This window comes from Curcuma longa, chromosome 10 (genome assembly GCF_044706935.1).
Source record: "Curcuma longa cultivar G26 ecotype Majalengka, Jawa Barat chromosome 10, ITB_CL_G26_1.1, whole genome shotgun sequence".
NCBI classification, from domain to species: Eukaryota; Viridiplantae; Streptophyta; class Magnoliopsida; order Zingiberales; family Zingiberaceae; genus Curcuma; species Curcuma longa.
Window position 1 is genome coordinate 11,632,678 of NC_133870.1, and position 24,915 is coordinate 11,657,592.

Consider the following 24,915-nt stretch of genomic DNA (forward strand, 5'->3'; position numbering starts at 1 on the left):
CTCATCTAAATCTGCAACTCACGACCGGCATGAATTAACCCATGACAAGCTTAGATTGAACTATAAATTAATTTTTTTTTTAAATTTAAAATTAAATAAACTAGTAAATTTAAACTAAATTACAATTCAAATTTAAAATTTTTAATTTTATCAATTTAAATTATAATTTAAATTTAAATATTTTTATTTTTTATTTTTTAACAGATTATGAATTGACCCACTTAATCCGTAATCCTTAAATTAAATTGAATTAAAAATTTTTCAATCCACCAAATAGATGAGTCAACCCCATTCCGTCCTGCTATATGACAAATTTATGATAGAATAATCGGCCCCATCATGAATTAACCATTTGATAGCTCTACTAGCAAGTTGTCACTTGGAATCTCATTTCTATCCAATTTATATGTTTCATATATGCATCGCTGCTGAACTGAATAAAGATGTCAGTCTAGCAAAAAGGCACAAGCCGTTTGCATCACCTAAAGCCAGTGGAATCCTAGCAAAGAAACTAACTGTGCTCAAGTTAAATGCCACAAAAAAAAAGGCCAGCAACAGGCTACATCACCTATAACATCAAAGAATTAAATTAAAAAATATAATCTTACAATATTCCAGTTCAACCAAATACCCTATTACAACATAAAGCAATAATTCAAAAAGGGCCAGATTATAGAAGAATGAAATAATTAATTGATTTTTTTTCACTATAAATGCAGGGAGGGACTCAAGGACCAAAATGTAAAAATTAGTTTAACACTGGCCAAAAGGAAAACAAAATCTAAGAGTAGAAAACCCTCACACTTCAAGAAAAATAGCATACCAACGTTGATGAAGCACTTGGAGACCTGCAAAAGTTACACTTATTCCCTGTCTTACAACTAAAATCAACCAAAAATGTTGGCAACAGAGATTACTTGTGACTGGTTACAACCAGCTGCCATATTATTCATTATTGAGATTTTTTTGTAATATTTTATTGTTGAAAAGAATCACTATACAGGAAAACAAAATAAAAGAACTGGCGCCAACTCGATATTGAGCTCACTGAAGAATTGAGTTATCTGGTAGAAGAAAGCAACTGTAGGGATACTTTAATCTGCAGCAAAAATTGAATTGGTGTATGGAAGCTTCATGCATTAGCTATAGGGTATGAACCAAACCATTAACTTCATAGATGAATGACCTGGTAATGCTTACACTGGAGAAGTTGATTTTCAAAATCCTGGATTTTGGGAAGCTGTATGCCATGAACCTAGATCCATGTTCGTCGCATAGAAAGAAGGAATTCCACGTGCCTTTGGAAGGTCAGTTGGATCGTGATCAGCAGTATAGCCCTTGGCAGTTTCAGCTTCAAATGGGAGCTCTTCCAATACCTAGTCATTCAGACATGCAAATCAATTCGTTAGTGCTTAGTCAGAATTAAGTGAGAAGCCAACGACAATATGGATGTCACATAACTTCACAGACAGACCTTGGATGCCTGTTGCAAGACCTTCAATTTTTCACGAAGACGCTTTCTTTCGGCAGCAATTCCATCAGGTTCCTTCAGCATCTCATCAAACATATTTTCCCTAACAATGAGTTATCATGTCAGACTTGATTCTTAGCAAGATAAAACAAGAAGGAAAAGACAAAAGGGCATATACATCTCAGTAACGATAGAACCTGTAAAAAAGATGACTGATTAAAACAGAACAATATAGGCAGTACCTGTAAAGTTTTCTGATTAAAACATTGTGCAATTCCCGTTTTGTATGATTAACCTATGAAAATGCATGAAGCATTCAAGTCGTTAGATACAAATCCATATCAAATTGTCCTAAAAAATAATAACAAAAATGTAATCTCATGAAATTTCGGTTATTGACTTCAACTGGTATTCTAGCACAACAAATTAACCAAGAGTTGCATTGCTTAATTTTTCATCAAAACCAATCAATGTATATTAAGGAGTTTTTTTTCACTAAAACAATATTTTATACGCACACACACATGCAGGCACACAACACAAATTAAAGAAAATGGAAATAAATCAAACAGAATAAACGTACATAATGACTCTAAAAAACAATCTTCAAAGTGACATAAGAAATGCTAACTATCAAACATCAATATCAGAAATGAAAAAAGCCATAAACGAAGCTAAAGGAGCAACTCATAGTTAACCTTTTAGAGCTGACGTGTTCACTTTAAAAGTTAATATGCTATATAAGTGCCTCTTATATTAACTAATTTCAAATTCATCACTACCATATCCTCTATCCTGAAAAAATAAATCAATTATTGGCCATGGTAATAATCAAAACAGAACAACAAAAACTTGTCATGAAGTTACAGTTTGCCATATGTATCACTCAAAGTTAATAACAATGACATATCTGTAAGTGCAAACTTTTGCAAGAATATATAAGCTTAAGTTTTGAGGTACTAATGTGAAAATTAAACTATTGGAAGGGTGGGTAAATGATGGGAAGGAAACAATAACAATGCAGTCGATTTAGCAGTAATTTTCTTCAGGTAGCATCAGTGGTCAAAATAAAAGATTCTTGAACCAAAAATGTCTATTGGACCAAAAAATTTATCTTAGTTTTCCCTTCACTGAACCTATATCATACTGCAATACATTTTTATAATATTACAGAATGATTCTAGGTGCTTAATAAAATCGTTACGTTACAAAAAATTAAAGCACTCAAGCATTTGTGTTTATAAGTCATGCTCCGATTTACCCTGGTGGCCGGTGGGAAACGTGAGACCGGGCCGATCACCCCCAGGGATTGAGTCAATGCGACTAATTGGGATTATCATTTTTTTAATTTTTTTTATAAGTCATGCTGAATCAAATCTTGGTTGTCCAACAATATCAGAAATTTCAATCTATCTATACAAAGAAACATATCTGAATTGTAAATAACAGAATCGGGATCAATGCAATGTCATTATACAAACAAGCAAAGAAGATTGCATCCAGCATATATGATAGATAAGCACAAGTCAGAAAGAAATCAATTTCTAGTGCTATTCTTAAGCAATTAGGAATCTAGAAAGGACAGATTGATTTAGTGGAGTCTTGTGTCTTGTTATGATACTAACTACAATGTATATCTACGTGTATAATTTAGTGGAGTCTATAGTGGTGGACAGATTGGTTTAACTCAGAAAAGCTTTAGACAATAAATCCATGGTGCATGCTATTGCTTATGATAATATGCTAAATTATGAGATTTTAGTTAGAAAAAAAAATAAAACATGAATTGCAGGGACGAACTATGCCATCTAAAAGTTTTAAAATAGATGAAACTGTAATTTTAATGATATAAAAAAATTAAAAAGCATATTTGGATGGTGGAAAATCTGTTAATATGTTTTAATTATCTTAGATCTATCAACAAGGAGAAATATCCATCACAGACAAGATGGAGCCAAAATGAAGAGTTTCTGAAATGCTATGCAATTTTCTTGTGCTCGTAGGCTAATTGAAAATTTGTGAATGTGAATGGTATGATCAGCAATGTAACTTTAGTCAAAATGCTAGTCAGAAAATGAGCACGACAAAGTTAACAAAATGTCGAGATAGATACACTTAGAGAAAAAAAAAGTTTCAGTATTCATGAGCATTCAATAAATAAGGAACTAGATTAAGATGATGATGATATATTCATTAACAACCGATAATTTCCATCCTTAAAAAATTTAGATCAATATAGAAAAAAGTCAGAATGGAGACAAAAGAAAACTGTACTTAAACAACATTTACATGATCTAAGTGTTGCTAATGATATTGCCTTACATAAACCTTAACGACACAATCAGATCTTTACCTTACAATAGCACTCAATGGCAAGATAAGATCTATAAAATTGCCCCTAGTAGCTTAGGAGCATGATGACTTGTTGGCCACATTATTGCACCAAGCACTCACTATAAGCAGAAATTACTCAATAGGAAGTTAAGTTTCCTCAATTAGTTGCTCAAACGTACTAATAGCAAACTGCACTCCAACTAAATGCATGCCAACAAAAATCTGATTTAGATCAGGTAATATAGATCTTTAATTATAAGTAATTTTGAAATAAAGAGACAACTGTCTCATAGAAATTTACTTTTCTAAAACAAATGAAAATTAAGTTCTGACTACCAAAAGAAGGCATCTATATAACCAACCAGAATATAAGACTTTTACCAAGAAGTGCATGATGGCCTTGGGCACTGAGTCCTCAACATTTTTCCTCACAATGTCAAAGTATGATTTCAACAGCAACTTTGTAATAGCTATCTCCAAAGCCTCCTGTTCAGTTGGATTCTCTGAGGGTTTCAAGGTTAATGGTGGCTGCAGAAGGAGAATCATGGAACTTCAACCAGTGCATAAAACCAAAGTTGTCTGTGAACACCAATGATACATCATTCATGTTGATGGTACCTCTCTCAGTTGGATCATAGAAAATGAATGGTCCCATGTTTGTAAGGGTGCATCATATGAGTTATTGATCACACTTTCTTTTGCAGGTGTACGATCCTCACTAGCACCAAAAATGGATGAAATACCCCAAATCGATCCACTCATACTTCCTGGTCATCAAAACAGTTCAAGCAGCATAAGTCAATAGCATTTCTTACATTTATCCACCAACCAAAAACAGAATCAGTGGACAGACTAATATAGCAGAGGATAACTCATCAAAACATAAAACTATGTTAGACACAAGAATTTGGGATCGGATTAGATCTTATTAGGAATAATTTCAATTTATTTTTCAGGAAAATTTAACTGTTTTCTTAGAAAATTATTTTTGTATTAAAAAATATAAATAATTAACACTTTATATAATCACAAATTTGAGTTATGATTAAAAAATATTTCCTTACCAGAAGAACCTGGTCTCTCTGAGTCTGCAACTGGTCGAATACCCTAATCACCAGAAAATAAGAAAGGAAAGAAGTATGCATAACTTGAGAAGATCCTGTTGATTTCAAATTCCCATCAATAACAAGAGTAAAAAATTGTAAGTCACCTGCAGGTGATCAGAAACAGCTCCATTTGAAATAGATCTTGTAAAGATGCCTCGTGATTTTGAAACTTTTTCAACTCCTTGAAATTTATTGGAATCAGCTATATCCTAATACAGGATAGGTGCGTGATTCAAAATTAGATAGCAAGAGAAAGTTCAGACAAAACTTGACTGGACTAAAAAGATAGCTAAAGTGTCTTGTTTCAATCACTTAGCATGAGATTAATTATGGTTTACCTCTTCCAATATTTCTCCTATTGAAGTCAAAATCTGACTTTTACTCTTGTCTCTAAGTCTAACTGAACCAATGCCTCTTTTTCCGACCTATTGACAGTAACATTACAAGCTCAAGGAAGTTAGGGACTCCCAGCAGTAATATTAGGGAGATTGGTTGGATATTTTCTGTAGAGAGAAAGTTTTGGTATTCAGTATCTAGTTCAACATGGCCAAGATTTCAGTTTGATATATTTTCAGTTTGAAGCTTTAATCACACTTTTGTTCGGAACTTTTTTCTCTACCTCTATTAATGAAAACCCAAAAGATGGATTAATGATTATATCTCTTCAAAGACCATTTTTCTCCAGTAAATTCCAAACTGTTACTAAGCTTATTCTCACAACTTATGGCTTAGAGTTATACAGGACTTTTCTAAACCTCTTATGCGTTTACTCCTTGTCATAAAAATATATATTGAAACCAAATTCTATTTCTTCTTTCTTTGCAATCCTTCCCACGTTGCAACCTCATCTTTGCGGACTTCACAATCCTATGAATATATATTTGAGAAAGAAGAAATTTATTCATGAAGACTTCACCCATTTAAAGATCGAACAAACACATCTTTGTCAGGCCCAATTGTCAACTCTTTCTGAAGAGCAGCTTTGTCAAGTCCAATTGTCAACTCTTTCTGAAGAGTAGTTGAAAGCTCTATTGCAATATTGTGTCCTCCACATCTTGATCAAGTGTCTTATCAATTTTGTTTGTTGTAACAATCTAGACGTAGGTCATCACTCATGCTCTAACTTAATGTATTAAGAGCTACTAGAGTTAATATTTTGGCTTCACATGGGATATTTCATTATTGAGTGTTACAACAATCATAAATGTTTGGTGTAGTTATTCTATTAATCAATTCAACAAAATATTACACTCATTTGTTGTCATACTGAATAAACAAAAATTTTAAGAAAGTTTGGACATGAAAATAAATCAATTTTTTTAAAAATATTTGTTTCATCTCTTATTCTTCTCTCAATAACTTTCTCAAAGTTTAATTGTATACTTAATCTCACAATTAGAACAACGATGTAGATCATCTTTCTTAACGTAAATGATATGGGGAAGTGTTTCCTTTTTTCCTTAAGCATCTTCTTAATTCTGAAATTTTTTTGTGTAAGTTAGCCAACCAAATGGCACTTTTAACCTTCTGAACTCTGCCAAAATTCTAATAGAAATATCTTATGGATCTACAGTTCTTTTATTTCTATAATATTTCTGTTACTGAATTTACATAATCTCAAACCTCTAAAACTACATTTCCACATAAATAAGAAAATAAAATTTCTTTCCATGATATTTTATCATCAATATTTTTTAATTTAATCTTTTCTTCATTTAATATTATCTAATTTTCTTGTCATAAATAACAATTAGCAATTGGCTACATATCTTTATGCCTATTAGAAATTTGGACACTATTATAGAATTTATCATATGCTATAAATTTCATTATGCTTATAACTTTTCCTTCAATTTAGCTACTTAATAACAATTCAAGTTCTCTTCATTCTGCAATATGAACTCAATTTAGTTAGCCTAAAATTCATTACAAATTGAGTGAATGAACAACAGAACGTACAAGTAAGTATCTCTTTCTTCAAAGTTATAAAAATATGATAAAGATGTTCCATAACTTGGTAACGTTTATATCCAGAAATAATCTGAAAGATTACATTGAAAATTTGAATCAACAACAACAACCAAGCTTTATGTCACTAAATGAGGTCGACTAAAATAAATTAATATAAGAATATGAACTAGTATAGGCATTTAACAGAGGAATACTGTTTTTTAGCCATCTTGGCATAAGGATGTAGTAAAACAAATCGAGTGATGCCACAGTAATATGTATGAAGTTAATCTAGAATATTTTGCAAGTTTAAAAAGACTATATGCTCGTATAGAAACTTTGGCAACCTTCTCACTTGTTTAGATCTCAAAAACAAAATTATTGGTTGTCTTTGTTAAATGCATGATTTGTTAATTTTATCAAAATAGAGCACACCAGCTATCGGCATACAATACACGAACTATCAGCATCGTAGACAGTGGCCAACGATCGGATTTGCAAACACTAAAGGGAAACTTAAAACTTGTTGCAAAAAGGTATTGGAATTATTGTTTTAGCAAGAGTGAAGAGAGACATACAAAGTGAGTAAAAAGATTAGGAAGCCACAAACTATATCAACAAAGTGCAATACGAAGGCAGTGTAGCAAAACAAAGCTTAAGCCTAGGCAAACATACATATGCAATATTAATTTTCGAAATCTAATTTGAAACATTAACATTACATTGTCAAAGACACGACAAATGCCAATTATAGCTAAAAAACAATATAAATCAAATACTGAGTTCTCAAAATAAATATTAGAAAAGCACAAAACTTCTTCCCCATTTATTTGATATTTTAAAAAGTTGTTGTGATTCCAGAGCAAGATACAGGTAGACAATAACCTCTATTCAAAAAATCCTGGACATCTGAAGGAATAGAATATTTTCCACATAGTTCAACTCTTGTGGAATAGACACTACTTTGCTCATAGTACGATATATATATATATATATATATATATATATATAGAGAGAGAGAGAGAGAGAGAGAGAGAGAGAGGTAGATATGGATATAATCACTTACGTTCTGTCTATTTTCCATTTACAATATACTGAATGTCATAATTTCCAATTTTATGGAAGAAAATGCACCTTAAGTTTGGGCAATGATGGAACTAATCTGGATGATTTGACTTGCTGTTGAGCAGATTCCACAGCCTTGCTTCCACCAATAAAATTTGGATGTGAAGTATTTATATAATCCATCTACAGAACATTGTGATTGTGTAAATTAATGCATCAAATAAATGTCTACTTGGTTAAATATTGCTATAGGAAATATTAGGAAAGCAATTATAAAACAAAATATAAGAAGCACTAAATGCATGTAATTTCTGGTTTTCTGCAATTAACTAAATAAACAAACTTCAAAACCACTGCCACATGACTTCTAACAACCTTTTCCAAAGAAAAAGCAAGTTCCTTTCCTTGTACTGATCCACATGAAAAGAAAATGAATCAAAGAACAAGAGAAAGATAATTATCCAACAACAAAGTTAACAAAGAAAAGGACAGAGATATAGATAATACTAGATGTGTTTATTTCTTAATCACTAAAGAAGGAAAAAAAAAAAACAAAATCACATGTACAAACTATTAAATGATCACTCTAAGTTATGATCCTATAATCCACATCCGCTTGATTTGTTTATTTCATAGCAATTAAAAAGTTATTTATACTAAAATTTCAAAACAATAAGTTATAAAATACTAGAAGCATTATGACTACTGATCACACCAAGTTAATATCAAAATAAGTGTTGTGTATCAAATGAGAGCGAATCTTAAACTATGATTCTATATTAGAGATTTAGTCCACTGCTGAAATAATATGATTTTAACATAGTGTTGTGCTAATGCTCGACACATTACAATGTGTATTGAAACATTCTGGATAAATTGAAGTAAGTTTTACACCTTTAACATCATTTCACTTAGTTTATTTGCTTATTGAAATAAAGCATAGTAATTAAATTTTAATTGTATTAAAATGTTGGTGTACCACATTGCACCAATACTTGGCATGCTTTGACATGTGTTAGCGTGCCAAGATGAATTTAGATAAGTTTGTCAATTTAATCCACTTCATTTAGATTTTTCTACTTTTAATAAGTATAAGATAGTTGAATTAAAAATGACTTCGCTCAATTTTATTTAATGTGTTGCTACACGTTGAAGGAAAAGAGATTATGGTCAAAGAGTTATGAGATTGTAATGCTACATGTTACACATTATGGTCAAAGTATAGAACACTCAGAAAGAAAAACATTTATAGAGAAAGCTAAGATGGATGGTAAAAAAAAAGAATGCTAAGACGGATTGTGAGGTAAATTATAAGAAAGAAAGTTAGATGCAGCTCTAATAATTGATCAAATAAGAAAGTAAATCACAATGGCATGAACATACTGAAGAAGAAAAAAAACAATGAAAAATTTCAAAGTTCAACAAGTTGAATCAATTCGACAAGGTGAAAGAGAAGAGAGAGACAACAATAATTTTACTTAACATAATTGGAAATACAGTATTGCATAGATATGCTCCAAGTCACTGATCCTAAATAGTTGGAACTTATGGATTGTTGTTGTTGACATGGTTTTCCTGAATATTTTCCACATATAAGGGTAATCAAAGATCCATCAGACCATTTCCATTTCAGTCAAATAAACCTTTATTCAGGAAGTTCGAAGTTGAATTATGCGAACAATTATACCAAACTATGCATCCTTGCTACTGAGAAACCTTAACATGAAAATACATCTTGATTCGATAGTGAAATTGAATGCACAAGTAAACTTCATCAAAAACAAAAAGTATATTTTATTAACGTTTAATAGATGGCAACCTTTCAGCCGTTTTAGGCAGCCAACCTACTGCATAGCACATTGAGGCAGTAGGCATCAAAATAATACTAAAAAACGTAAGGTTGATATTAATATTAAAAATGATTTAAGTCAAAACAAATTTACAATCAGCAGTGCATAATTGGTAATTGTTAAATAAACACATAACAACAAAACACAATTCACATTATAACTTGCAAGAAAACACACCATATAACAAATCAATCAAACAAGTTATACACATAAGTATCCAATCAAACGAGTAATACACACAGAGCTAATAAAGTTTACATCAACACATTGCAAGAAAATACTTAACTATATAATGAATCAATCAAGTAAGTTCATAACTAGTGTCATGATAGAATAAAGGATAGCTTGGTGCACGAAGCTCCCTTTGATGCGGATCCCAGAGAAGAACTGAACCACATTGGATCTATTGTATGCAATCTTACCCTACTTTACAAGAGGTTATTTCTATGACTCAAATTCGTGACCACAAGATCACATGACAACAACTTTACCATTGCGGCAAGGCTGCCCTTCTATTGTCATGCTAGAAAATGAAAATTAAAAATATTATATATAATTTAAAGTAAGGATTAAAATACCAAGCCGAACCATCCGATACGGCCGAAATTTACCGTTCCGCCCTGGGATCGGCACCGGCACTCGACCGACACAGCACGCGCCGCGTTCGCGTCATCTCTCTTCACTGGCGTGCGTCGGGTTGCAATGACAGAAGGAATCGATTCGATTCCTTCTGTCGATCACGCGAGACAGAAGGAAGCGAGGCGGCGACACGGCGAGGCGGCGACACGGCGAGGCAGCGACGCGACGGCAGAGGCTTAGAGGCGGCGGAGGCGACAGAGGCTCGGCGAGGCGGCGATCAGAGATCGTGAATCGGCGGAAGCCGAATCGCAATTTCCGCCGAATTGCGATCTCGCGAGGAAAAGTTCGATTTAAAAAAAAAAATCAATATAACGGTTTTAATTAAAACCGTTATATTGAAATAAAATTTATTATAATAACTGTTATATTAATTATATCAGTGTTATATTAAATTCTTATAAAATATATTATTTAATATATATAATTTTTAATTAATAATTAATTATATAATAAATGCTAATTATATATATTATATAGAATAATAATTAATTAAATAAACTGTTAATTAATTAATATAATTATTATATATAAATTTATTTTTATTAAAAAAATAAAAATATTTAAAAAATAATTTAATTCATGTGTTATAAATTTTTAATGAATTATTTAATCTGTTAAAAAATTTAATTAATTATATATTATTATTTAAATAATTTAATTAATGATATATTAAAAAATTTACTTATCAAATCAATATTAAGATATATTTATTTATTTTTATTTAGCAATATTAAGATGGTTAATAATTGAGAACTCATATCAAATTAATATACAATTTATTTTTAAATTATACACAATAAATATATTTATCTAATAATTATCATATATATAAATAAAAAAATACCGAAACTGTATCGGCACGGTACGATACGGTACCGAAACAGTATCGTTCCGGTCTGAGACCGAAACCTCAGCACGGGTCGTAATTTTAAACCTTGATTTAAAGTTTAAAATCAGTCAACCACAATAGTTAGTCTACTTTATATGCAAACTAGTAGAAACAGAAGTTCTCATTAAATTCCACATCGCCACCCTCCTCATTTTATTGTGTTTCTAATTATCCAAGCAAACTTGTTCAACACATGAACCAGTTTGTTCCAAATAAACCCACCCAGACCAACTAACTACCCCACCTGGCCCTATCCAACCAAGTCGGACCACCTGAACGACTCTTTAGAAGATACGTTTAAAGAGGACCACATAATGGGTAACTGAAGTGGTTCCCCCAAATGGAATAGACAATGGTGTTTTAGAACAATGATCCCTTCAACTAAAAATTTGATTCTGCATTGGATTCAGTGCACAATTTTACCTGAACCTTAATTTCACTGAAATGTAATGGGCATAATTGAACATTAAAATCAAATAATCTGATTCGAGAATTTATTTTTTTTAATAACATGAAGCATTGAGTGTAACAGCAATCAAAGCAAGAAAGCGAACCTTGAAGTTCCCACATAAGTCACAGTAATAATAGCAGTATATGCAGTGTAGTACAATCATTTATCTCAAGCAGATAGCTACAAGCATTCAGGCACAAAGAAAGAAAAAAGAAATAGAAATCAACCTCCATTCCAATGATGTGAGATATCATGGTTTCTGCAGGTTGAAGGCCTTCTCGTAGGAATCTAGTGATCTCCTCATCCATGTGCTTTCGGAGGACAGGATAATGGTGTAGCTCACTAGTTAAGCAACAGTGACTCATCTACAAAGGAAAAAAAGGCAAAGGCTGTTAGAATATTTAGAATAAATATATTCTTTTATAGAATAATTCGTTTAGAATAAGTCCCTATGTTTGTATATAAATAGGGCTTATCCCTTGTAATCAATCAATCAATAATATTATTTTTTCTAACATGGTATCAGAGCTAGGTTGGAATTAGGTTTATCCGCCTAACCCTACCGCCGCCGTCCTTTCTCTCTTTTCTTTCTCTCCCAAAATCGCGCCGCGTGCGTACAGGAAAGGGGCTCCTTTCATCATCTTCCCACGATTCTTCTCCACTCGCGGTCGCGCTCTTCCTCCCCGTCGCCGCGCCTGAGAAGCTCGGAGAAGCTGCGCGGAGGCTCCGAAGAAGCACAAAGAAGCTGTGCGGAGGCACCCTCTGTTTCCTCGTCGCGCCTGAACTTCCTCGTTGCGCTCAGCCACGTCCGTATCAACGCGATCGAGGCGTTAAGCCGGTCGGTCGCGCTGTCGAGAAGCTCCCTGCAGTCGCGCAGCGCCGCAGCGAGGCGCCGTCTCACCTGCCCGCTTCCGTCGGCCGCCACCGTCACGTTGGGCTTCCGCTTCCGTTCCGCCTGCAGAGCCCTACGCATCCACCCCTCCTCTTCTTCCTGCTCGCTGCCGCCACGACACGCCACTTGGGTCACAAGGCGCTACTCAGCTCGGCAGCAGCAGCATAAGGCCTCCCACTTTGGTTCTTCTTTCTCCTCTCCGGGGAAACATTTCATCACGATTATAAGGTGTGACCCATAGATTGTGCTTTAAGAAGCCTGCTCTTCTCAAGAATTTCTGCTTCTGGACCAGCTAATGGGAGGCAATTCAGCCCAGGCACAAGCTTATAGCCTGTAGGTTGGCCTGTTCGATTTACAGTTCGTGTATTCCTTACAATCCAGTGGCGTGCAGACAAAGGATCACAATCCCGTAGCCTCCAATTCTGATTTGAGAAGCTTTTCTTCAGCATAAAAAAGCATTGTTATTGTGCCTAAACTTCCTTGTCAGCAGTTCCTCCAGATCATAACACTTCGAAGCCAGGCAAGCCATCTTGAGGCGGCAGTCTGCAGGAAGGAGCGCTTGTGAAGCGACAGGACACCGTTTCAGATTTTCATGGCCACCTCCAACACTTCAAAGTCGGATATCTCTCGTAAGGGTGGCAAAGAACCACCAGATCTGACCCCACCGCCTTCCTATGACGACTTTCTGAAATGGTATGAGGATCGAAAAACTTCTAATTCCCCTGTTGCCGTTGCACTCACTGGTAATTCCTTTGCTGGCATATCTCGCTCTTCGAGTTCTTGGGTTCTTGATTCCGGGGCCACCGATCATATCACTGGTAATAGATTACTTTTTTCTTCTATCTCTACTTCTGGTTATTTACCTTTTGTCACCATGGCAAATGGTTCTCAAATTCAGTCTCAGGGTGTCGGTACTGTTCATCCTTCTCCATCTCTTTCTATTCATAATGTTCTTTATGTTCCTGGTGCTCCCTTTAATTTATTATCAATTAGTCAGCTTACTCAATCTCTTGATTGTGTTATCTCGTTTACAAAATCTTCTGTTTCCTTACAGGACCGGAGTACGGGGAAGATGATTGGCTTCGGATATGAGTCTCATGGCCTATATCGACTTCAACAATCCTCTCTTGTTGGTTCGGCGGCGGCATCTCCTCTTCTTATCCATGCTCAGTTGGGACATCCAGGTCTTGATAAGTTGAAACAATTACATCCTGGTCTTTCTCACTTAGATTCTTTATCTTGTGAATCATGTCAATTAGGAAAGCATATTCGTAGTTCTTTTTCTCCTCGCACTGTGAGTCGGGCTACGTCACCTTTTTCTTTGGTTCATTCCGATGTTTGGGGTCCGAGTCGTGTTTCTTCTACATTGGGGTCACGATACTTTGTTACTTTTATAGATGATTTTTCTCGTTGTACTTGGTTATATCTGATGAAAGATCGTTCGGAGTTGTTTTCTATTTTTCAATCTTTCTTCTATGAAATCAAAACTCAATTTGGTATTCCTCTTCGAACTTTACAAAGTGATAATGCACGTGAGTATCTATCTACTTCATTTCAGACCTTCTTGGCATCTCATGGTGTATTGCATCGGACATCTTGTCCTCATACCCCTCAACAAAATGGAGTTGCTGAACGCAAAAATCGCCATCTTCTTGAGACCACCCGGACTCTTCTTCTCCATTCTCATGTTCCTCTTCAGTTTTGGGGTGACGCTGTACTTACTGCGTGTTATCTCATCAATCGCATGCCTTCCTCCACTCTACAAGGTCAAATACCTCATCATATTCTTTATCCTCATCAGTCTCTTCACCCTTTACCACCTAAGGTCTTTGGTTCTATATGCTTTACTCATGCTCTCGATCCTGGCATTGATAAACTCTCTCCCCGGTCTCATAAGTGTGTCTTTCTTGGGTACCCACGGTCTCAGAAAGGGTACAAGTGTTATTCTCCTACTCTCCGTCGGTACTTCATCTCTGCTGATGTCACATTCTTTGATTCGGTTCCATTTTTTGGGCCTAACGGATCTCCGTCTGAGTTTTCTCCTTCTACGTCTGCACCAATGGCTATCTTTTATCCTCCGGAGGAGTCTCTGTCGCCTCCGAGGACATCTCCTCCATTGCAGGTTTATCAGCGTCGTCCTCGTCCTGCTTTGCCGCCGACCACCACTGATACTGCCATGGACACATCTTTGGAGCCAAGTCTTTCACCTCGTCCTCCGGTCTCATCTCCTGAGACTGATATTCCCATTGCACTTCGGAAAGGTATGCGTTCCACTCGTAATCCTTCTCCTCATTATGTTTCTTTGAGTTATCATCGTGTTTCTCCTTCCTATTTTGCTTGTCTTTCCTCCTTGTCGTCTGTTTCTCTTCCGAAGACTGCAGGTGATGCCTTTGCCCATCCAGGATGGAAACAGGCTATGCTCGATGAAATGTGTGCCTTGCAGAGCAGTGGGACTTGGGATCTCGTTCCTCTACCATCAGGAAAGTCAGTTGTCGGTTGTCGATGGGTGTATACGGTGAAAGTTGGTCCAGACGGAAAGGTTGACCGGCTTAAGGCTCGCCTCGTTGCTAAAGGTTATACTCAGATCTTCGGATTGGATTATGGGGACACTTTTTCTCCTGTTGCCAAGATGTCTTCTGTGCGCCTATTCCTGTCCATTGCTGCGATTCGACATTGGCCTCTTTATCAGTTGGACATCAAAAATGCTTTCTTACATGGTGACCTGCTCGAAGAAGTCTATATGGAGCAACCTCCGTGTTTTGTTGCTCAGGGGGAGTCTTCTGGTCTTGTATGTCGGCTGCGGAAATCTTTATATGGCCTCAAACAGTCTCCCAGAGCATGGTTTGGTAGATTTAGTACTGTAATTCAACAATTTGGCATGACTCGAAGTGAAGCTGACCATTCTGTTTTTTATCGACACTCATCTACTGGTTGCATCTACTTAGTAGTTTATGTCGATGATATTGTTATCACAGGTAGTGATCATCTCGGGATTTCACAGGTGAAACAACATCTTTTTAAACACTTCCAGACAAAAGATCTCGGCAAACTCAAATATTTTTTAGGGATAGAAGTAGCACAGTCCAAAAATGGGATTATCATATCCCAAAGGAAGTATGCAATGGATATTCTAGAAGAAACAGGCATGTTAAACTCAAAGACAGTTGATACCCCCATGGATCCTAATATCAAGCTTATGCCAAATCAGGGGGAGCCTCTTCCAGATCCTGAACGATACAGGCGATTAGTAGGGAGACTAAGCTATCTTACTGTTACTCGTCCGGATATCTCATTTGCAGTAAGTGTAGTAAGTCAGTTTCTCAACTCTCCATGCAAGGAACATTGGGATGCTGTGACTCGCATTATTCGATATATCAAAGGTGCTCCAGGAAAGGGTCTTTTGTATGAAGACAAAGGACATACTCGAGTCGTAGGGTATTCTGATGCAGATTGGGCAGGATCTCCCATTGATAGGAAATCTACTTCTGGTTTTTGTATATTTGTCGGAGATAACCTTATTTCTTGGAAAAGCAAAAAGCAAAATGTTGTGGCAAGATCCAGTGCGGAGGCAGAATATCGAGCTATGGCCATAGCCAGTCAGGAGCTTATATGGCTCAAACAGTTGCTTCAAGAGCTAAGATTTGGAGAGGTTACACAAATGTCACTTATATGTGACAATCAAGCGGCTATGCATATCGCTTCGAATCCAGTTTTTCATGAGAGGACAAAACATATTGAAGTCGACTGTCACTTTGTCAGAGAAAAAGTCATATCTGGTGAAATATCTACAAGTTTTGTTAATTCACAGGACCAACTAGCAGATATATTCACCAAGTCACTGAGAGGTCCTCGAATTGACTACATATGTAACAAGCTGGGAACATATGATTTATATTCTCCAGCTTGAGGGGGAGTGTTAAAATATTTAGAATAAATATATTCTTTTATAGAATAATTCGTTTAGAATAAGTCCCTATGTTTGTATATAAATAGGGGCTTATCCTTTGTAATCAATCAATGAAATAATATTATTTTTTCTAACATTAGGACCACAAACCAACAATTTTAAAAGTCTATCAGGTCATACACAATCCAAGTGCCCCATTGATGACCATTAATGAACTTGCAGTATGGGGACACCAATGCACTAACATAGTCCATTTTCAATATATATATATATATATATATATATATATATATAACCAAGGTTTAAAATCCTGAACAGTGTCATAGTTTCAGATATTTCAGTACAGTATTGTGCCACGTTGGTACAGCCTTACAGCTTCCATACTTTTTACATTCAAATATAAGCCTATATCAATTAAAAAGTCAATTAACATTTGGAAGCCATAGGATACAAATACTTACATGCATCTGGACTATTAACTACACCTTGCTAATAAAAAAGGAATGATTACACCAAGCTGATTATAAGATAATACAAAAATAGTGTTAATATAGCAACCTAGAAACTAGGATTGTTGTTTTGGGACATTTATCTATCTACACAATAGTAGAACATCAAAAAATTAATTATAATAATATTTCAAAAAATTCCTTCGAATCGAGATCGCCCATACTTACTATTCCAAAAGTCCAAAATCATACCACATTAATTTGGATATCAAAATGTAAATTTTATTTTTGATTGCCTTATCTTTTTTGCATTCTACAACTGTTGACATTTCTACATATACTCCTCAATTCCATCAACTTAATTTGGCGACTAGGAATGGATCGGTTTAACAAAATTCTTGAGGGAGGTTTTTTTCCAGCCACAGGCTTCCAACCATTAATATATCTACAATTCCTTAAATAGCATATCACTAAGTGTGCATTATGCCGATCTGTGTCATCAGAGCATTCTAATGTTTGCATGATGCAAAGTACTGGATCAAACACTTGGTTTCTAGATTTAAAAGCCTCAGAACATATGTCTAATAGCATTTCTCTTCTTTAGTCTTAGACCAACATCTTCATTCTATTCATGGCACACTAGGAAATGCCACTTTCATGAGTAAAAGTGTGTATAAAAGGTTTCTTTTGTCTTCTACAAGTCAATATTTTCTTACAACTTACTATCTGTGAGAAAAATCACTGATCACTAAATTGCTCAGTAATTTTTCCTATTGATTCTGTTTCTATTGAATTCAAGACTGGAAGGGCGATTGGTACAAAGCATGATTCTCAAAGACAATATCAGTGAAACACTTGAAAAATAGCTATAAATATACTCCTATAGATGTAAATATAAAATCACAATAAGACTAACACATTGCAAGGTTTTAAAAAATCTATACCAGTCAATATGGCTGAAATTTATTGCCTCGCCCACCAACCAGCATGTTGAACATTGTTAAATAGGTTCAATACCTTTGATATGAAGAGTGGGTCAAGCTTCTACACCAGAGTTTCCATGAGCAACCAGGATGAGGCTTTCACAAGCAGGCGCAAGGGGCAACCTTCCAATAACACAATAGGTTTTTGTTATATTGAGATGAGGTTTCTACAAGCATGAGAGTTGTCACAGGAAAAGGCTTTTGTTATGGGACTCTGCAACAAGGTAGGCCAGGAAAGGGGATCTTCTTTTACAGGCATGATTCCTTCCTTACTCCCCTTTCCCTCACTCGGATCTTCATCCGTTTCTTCTCTTTCTCCTCCCTTATTCCTTCCTCCTCAGGGCCTCCAGCACCACATTTTGGCAAACTCAGCACTACACCAGCATGACACTGTATCATTCCATAGCGAACCAAGACCCTCACTCAACGATATTCATATATATGAGAGAGAAGGGATACCTAACACAGGGAAGAACTCTAATAATTTCCCCTGTCTAACATATAAATTGAACCAATCAAGATAAACTGAATGGCCACCTGCCAGTTCAGTGATCCTTCAAGTATGTAGTACAAATCATTGCAAAAATATATTCCCATTCTTAAAATCATGCAATTTGAAGGCAGCTTGGATTATAACAATATCATAAATGATTGATGATCAAAACTTGGAACACATTTACTCAGCTCAACAAGAATACCACCACGATATAGGAATCAATATGTAATGCATATATAATTCTAAAAATAGACCATCAAAGAAAATTAATAAGTGCAGGATAATGTTGTAATATCAAAACATCAAACCATACCGGTGCTTACCCTCACAAAATTTGGCAAGAATGTTAAGTATTTTAACTCCTTGTCCATCCTGATGCATAAGAAAAATAGATAAGCTATACAAAATTACAAACAAATATGTGAAAAGTAATTACAAACTTAACTCATTCATATTTATGTATGAGCTGTAAACATAACAATATATGAAGTTTGCCTAAAATTACAATAAAGAGAATCATGTAGAAACTGATATGTAAATGGATCTTGCACAATCAACAAGTATAAAATAGGAATAACCACATTCAAGATCAGAAGCAGAAAGAAGAAGCAATAAACTTAAATTAGAAAAGGATTAGTGTAAACAGTCAAAATTGTCATGCTCTTCCTTCGACCATGTCAGTGTAGTTAAACATAAGGCTTATAAAGGGTTGTACATCTGTATAAGTTTCCATCAACTCTAAGCTTAATAATTAAATAATTCCAAACACCATAATGACATTAGTTTTATACAGAGATTTCCAATACACCGTATCTCATGTGAAATTAACAAATATAGCTAGATGACTTCCAACATGTAAATGGAGATATACTAGAAAACATAGAAGAATATATAATGTAGTTGTCAAAAGTGAATCAAAAGGAGCTGAAGGTCGATTAAATATGGGGGCATAATGTTCAGCTTTGAGCTATGATGCAACAGGGCACACAACTCCATTGCAATCACATACATGAATTTACATAAGTGCTACAATTGGATCAAGCATCAAATTAATTTGATCACTTGTAATGGTAAGTTGATTAGAATATTCTCTAATAGAGCCTATGGTCAATGGAGTTGTACTTGACAATCAAGTTATGGTGGATATAGTCTCTAATTTATTGTTTCATTAGAGAACAAAATAAATACTGATAACTTGCCACTTCAACAGATAGAAAGGGCAATCCAATGAAATTATCTCATTTTTTTAGCTCCAATGATCTAGCATGCTTGCTAACCAAATCCTAAAGAGATAATAAAATTGAATATGTTTATAACAAACTAGGTTTCCACAATAAATTTGAACCAACTCAACGTGAACTTTAAGTTGGCAAACTAGGTTCCACAATAAGGGGAACCACAAAGGAAATCTACACCTTTTGATACTCCAAATTCACCATAGGTTGATCCATACTTCAATAATAGAGAATATAGCAAATACTTGATTGTTTCAAATATTAAGTCATAATGTTTAGGTCATTGAGATAATTCAATTATTAACATTGAGATCAGTTGAGTAGGGATGCACACCTTTGATTCCACAGATTCACCATAGGTAGCATGCTCCTTAGCAACTGCTACCAACTGAGCATTTATGTGAGACTTCAATGTTGGCAATACAGCCATGATATGTTGTTCTAAAATCTGCAGAATAATTAGATTCACAGAAAATTGTTAGCTTTAGTCACGTATAGTAAAACAGATTTATTATTCCCTTTCATTTGCCATCTGAAGGAACCTCATATAACATTAAAATTCAGAGCATTTACTCTATTCAATTTCTTAGCCAGCTGACGTATCCCACAACAATGAGAAAGGCCATGATATGCCTGCAGCAGAAAATGTATTATAGTTGTGAAAACAATTGAATGAAAGAAAGACCATCAGAGTCATTTCAAGAAAGTGTACTGGATGCTTGCGGAAAAAAGCCTCTTCAGAAACCAATGCATCTCTAATGCTACGGTTGACATTGATGTCCTGCATTAGAAGAGCTAAGTATTTAGATTGTGTACTGCACTTGGACTCAGTGCTAAGGTTGCTTTTTTTATATGTAAAATTTTGCCTCTCTGCTTCTATTTGTAAGGCAAAACACATTAACTTCTTACATACAAGAAAGTGTCAATGTCAAGATAATTGGATTAAAAAACATAGTTTTTAAAATTACTGATTATTATTCAATATGAAGAAATTGACGAAGATATGATAGAGTAGACAGTTGAAACCAAAAAGAGTTTTTTTAAGCCATGTTTCATCTTATGCCCCTTAAGCTACAAAGGAAGTTGTATAGGTTATGGCACAAACAAACCAAACATTATGAGTCAAATTAATTGGCCAGTTAGGAAACAATCAATGAAAAAAATCAGTATAGCAAACAAGAGACTGTTTAGTGTATTAGAAAAGATACAATAAAAAAAATATTACAATCCAATGGCGGGAGCTTCGTGCACTGGGGCTGCCCCTTTACAATAAAAAAAAATATTACAATCCAATGGTCATCGAGTTCAGCTCAATAGATGATAGAAAGGGAGAAAACAGGTTAATATAATGAAGACATCTTCAAAGATAAATCCTGTTGAATCAATTAAAATTGAAAGTGTAGAGTGTAAAGGGAAAGCAAAAGAAAAAAATTCTTGTTAGAATAATTACAAAATTTCTCAAGAAATATTGATTAGTAGCATAACTTTGCATAGAGATCAATGGAGGGATAGATTATTAACTATATGCTCTACAACCCGTAATGAAACCAACACAGGGAGGTATATTACCATCCATCACTTAAGGGACAAGATATGTTCGTTTGATTAACCCAGCTACATAAAAAGTCTGCATTTCTCAGGATCATCAATTCCTGAATAAGAAAGCCTAAACCAGATGAAGTAAAGACAAAGGAGACATTAGGAATACCAAAATTTCAACTTAACAATGCACGTGATTATGAAAATATCAAATATTTTCAAAATTTACATATGGATATGGGTAAAAAAGGCATAAAATTAGGCTTATGTAGAGCCACTACAAACAACAAGCATAGGTTTACTTGAGAAGTTCTAGAAAAGAACATTCAATTTTTTAGTCAAAATAAAATGGCTAAAAATATCATAGAAATGGTTGGATCAATACACATTTTCAACAGCATATATTTGTTAAACAACTATAAGTTTGAAGATTTACAATGCTTTAATTAGTAAATTATTATTATATGTGTGTGTGTGTGAACTTGTTGTTAAATTCAAGTAGATGATATTGCTAAAGAGGGCCAACATAAGACAAAATAAATGAAGTACCTCTTGACTACGATTGATGACTCCCACATAACCAAGTCGCAAAGGAATCACATTGCCAAGTAAAAAATTGCGTGCATCTGTACCTCTATCCATTATATCCAGCTGTAACCACAAGAGGAAAACCAGTGACTTTAGGCAAGTGCCAATAGACCACCATAGCCACAAACTAAAATATATGAAAAACTGCAAAGAAGACCTTAGTGATGACTCCAATTGTACGAGAACCTGCCAACGATGAATAATTTGCTTATCAATCAATCCAATTTCTCTTAAAATACATTTCATCAATTGTACCCAATAACAAACATGGTGAAATAAGAATAAAATAAAATGACATTTGACAATCCTACCATCTGGATCAGCATTTCTTGCAATTTGAAGTGCATCAGAATTTGCCAAATCAGCATTTGCTGGCGAAACAGCTAGTATAATGCAAGTTTCATGTTTGATATATGACATTATCATTGTTCTAATTCTAGCTTCAATGTCACTTGGTTGGTCACCTACTGGCACTTTAGTAATGCCAGGCAGATCGACAAGAGTGATATTCAAAACATTGGGAGAGAAAATCTTCAAACGAATCTGTTTATCTGAAATAGCCTTTCTCATTCCGGCTTCTCTCTCTGTTTCTGCCTACAACAGATGGTAGATAGAACAATAATTACAACTTAGGAATGAACCAAAATATTTCATCATTGAACATTCAAGTTTGCATTTATCTGATCATCAAAACTGAAAAATCACAAATCACAGGCTAGATATTAGAGTCTGAATGACAAAGAGTTTGCATGATTTCTTTGTCTCTTGAGAAGTTCGATATTACAAAATTTGCACACCTTCAGATACTGAAACAAGAATCAATTTTGAAAAAATCAAGCTAGTCACTTTGCCTATCTCTTGCTTCTTTCAAAATCAAATGCTTTGTATTCACCTCAATTAAATGCCTAAGATATGCACAAGGGAATGCATAAAGTAACAGCATTCATATATTGTCCAATGACGCAGTTTCAGTCGAAAAGTACTATGACGAAAATCAAAGCTTGCAATACTAGAAAATGGTTTGTGCACATCACACTAAATTATAGTGTAGATGAAGAGCCAATGTTCAACAAGTTGCCCAGCACTATAAAAGCACAATACAATATCATTCCTTTCGCAAAAGAGGAATAATACTTAGGAAAACAATAATGATAAATGATTGCCTAATTCTATTGAATGTCAAAACCTGAACATATAACGTGCACAGGGAATCAATGGGAGGTTTGGTAGTACATGTGGTTCTCTCTAATACTTGAAATTTTAAGTTGTTCATACCACCCATTCGCTAAGAAAAAAAAACAAGTTTGGAGCTGGTTATATGAATTGAAATCATTCAGAAACTGGCTAGGAGTAGCATCCCTAGCAGAAAAATTATTGATTTACCAAGTTTGCATCTGGTTATATGGGTTGAAATCATTCAGAAACTGATTGGGAGTAACATCCCTAGCGGAATGATTATTAATTTCATATCATATTTGGAGCAATGGTGGTTCTATACTTGATAGAAAGGAAAGAAGCTTCCCAGTTGGTAGGATAACATTCCTGTTTTCCCTGTGACCATCATCTGCTAAGGGGTAATAGTCCCTTTGGGTGACTGATTCTAACCAAGCCCTAAAAGGGATGGCTTTAGGGGGAAAATAGGAATCTTCCCCTTCTAGGCAGTCATTTAAGCCTCAATTCCAGCCATTTCTTGACTTTCCTTTCCCATTTTTTGTCCATCAAAAATGACCTTTTACTTTGTGAAGTTATGGTTCTGTGTTTAGGCCCTGGAATACTTTTTCAAGTCACTGTTGATGGGCATGGCCTTAAAGAGTGTTTTTTTTGCTGGTGAGAATATTCTTATCCATACTATCCAGAATGTGAACCAGTGAGAGAAACATTTCCCGTGCAACATTAAGTTGACTTGGATTGGCCCAACATTTCCCTATTAGTTGTACCCGTGTACCTAGGAAATCTTTCTCACAGCATCTTCCTCACTGTATCGAACCTATGATCACCTGAATGTGAGATCTTGGTCAACTGATTGAGACCAATAATCAAAAACTTCTTCCAGAAGATGGTGGAATTTGTCTAAGATTTAGGATGCATATTAATTCACGTTATCAAAGCATATGCTATTAGGGTCTAGTTCCAAAAGGCAAGTTTCAGGCAGCACCTAGGGTCATTTATCATCTACTTGTTGTTTTTTATTTTCAAAACCTTTTGCATGATAACAACATCCACAACAGTGGTGTCTCATGCAATAATGAACTAACATATAAAATGCATAGCCTTGAAGTTGTCGTGCCCAAAAGCAGCAGTTAGCGAAAGAAGCATACTTTTGAAATTCCTGAGATACTTTAAACAATCACACAGAGAAACGATTCGTTGGTACAAATAAAAAAAAACGCAACAACTAAATAGCATATCAGAAGCCCAAATCACCTGGATTTCACGACGGATGTCCGAGAAGTCATAGAACCTCTTGCCCGGCAAGTGGAGAAATTCCCCCCACTCCTCACTTCCCTCATATGCAGACTCCGAGGATGACTCCAGGCGCACCAGCTGCAGAACCAGAGGCCGCCGAGTGCAGATATCGGTGCCCCGCGGCAGGAAGTCCCGGCCGACGAGGGCCTCGAGCACGCTAGACTTCCCGCTGCTCTGGCTTCCGACAACCGCCACTTGTGGAAGGTTTATGCTGAAGGAGCTACCGAGATGAGCGAAGATGTCCTGGAGCCTATTCATGATCGGGATTAATTGGTGCCCTACCGGCCCGACCGCAGCCGCCTTCGGTGCATCGTTGCCCGGGAGGCCCTCCTCGGCCATTGAATTGGCTTCCGGTAGGAGAAGTCGCGTGCAGATCGAAGAGGGCCCTGGAAACCCTAATTGGTTCGCCCGAGGTTGAGCAGAGCTGCAGAGCGTCCCGATGGAAGCGCCAACGAAACGAGAACAAATTAAACTCCCCTCCCCGTTTATATTTATAGCGATGCGGAATGACTGAACTGGACTTTCTTATTCAGCTATTCATTTGACAAAGTCCTGTTTTTTAGAATCGAATTTGAGGGGTACTTTCGGTATTACAGATTTCTTGG

At 35.4% G+C, this 24,915-nt stretch overlaps 1 protein-coding gene across 1 annotated transcript; it reads right to left on the reverse strand.

Annotated features, from left to right (window-relative positions):
- Positions 1-768: 768 nt before the first annotated feature.
- On the reverse strand, positions 769-24,670 carry LOC141835639 (dynamin-related protein 3B-like). Its single transcript, XM_074723015.1, has 19 exons — positions 24,269-24,670; positions 22,156-22,438; positions 22,002-22,030; positions 21,806-21,907; positions 20,430-20,498; positions 20,291-20,350; positions 20,052-20,165; positions 18,796-18,854; positions 12,405-12,753; positions 11,983-12,120; positions 7,996-8,109; positions 5,016-5,120; positions 4,870-4,912; positions 4,424-4,572; positions 4,187-4,333; positions 1,714-1,766; positions 1,475-1,574; positions 1,201-1,376; positions 769-1,099 (listed from the first exon to the last, which is right to left on the reverse strand). Exons 1-18 carry the CDS (start codon positions 24,647-24,649, stop codon positions 1,218-1,220), a joined length of 2,454 nt encoding a protein of 817 aa, XP_074579116.1. The 5' UTR covers positions 24,650-24,670; the 3' UTR covers positions 769-1,099; positions 1,201-1,217.
- Between the last annotated feature and the right edge of the window lie 245 nt (positions 24,671-24,915).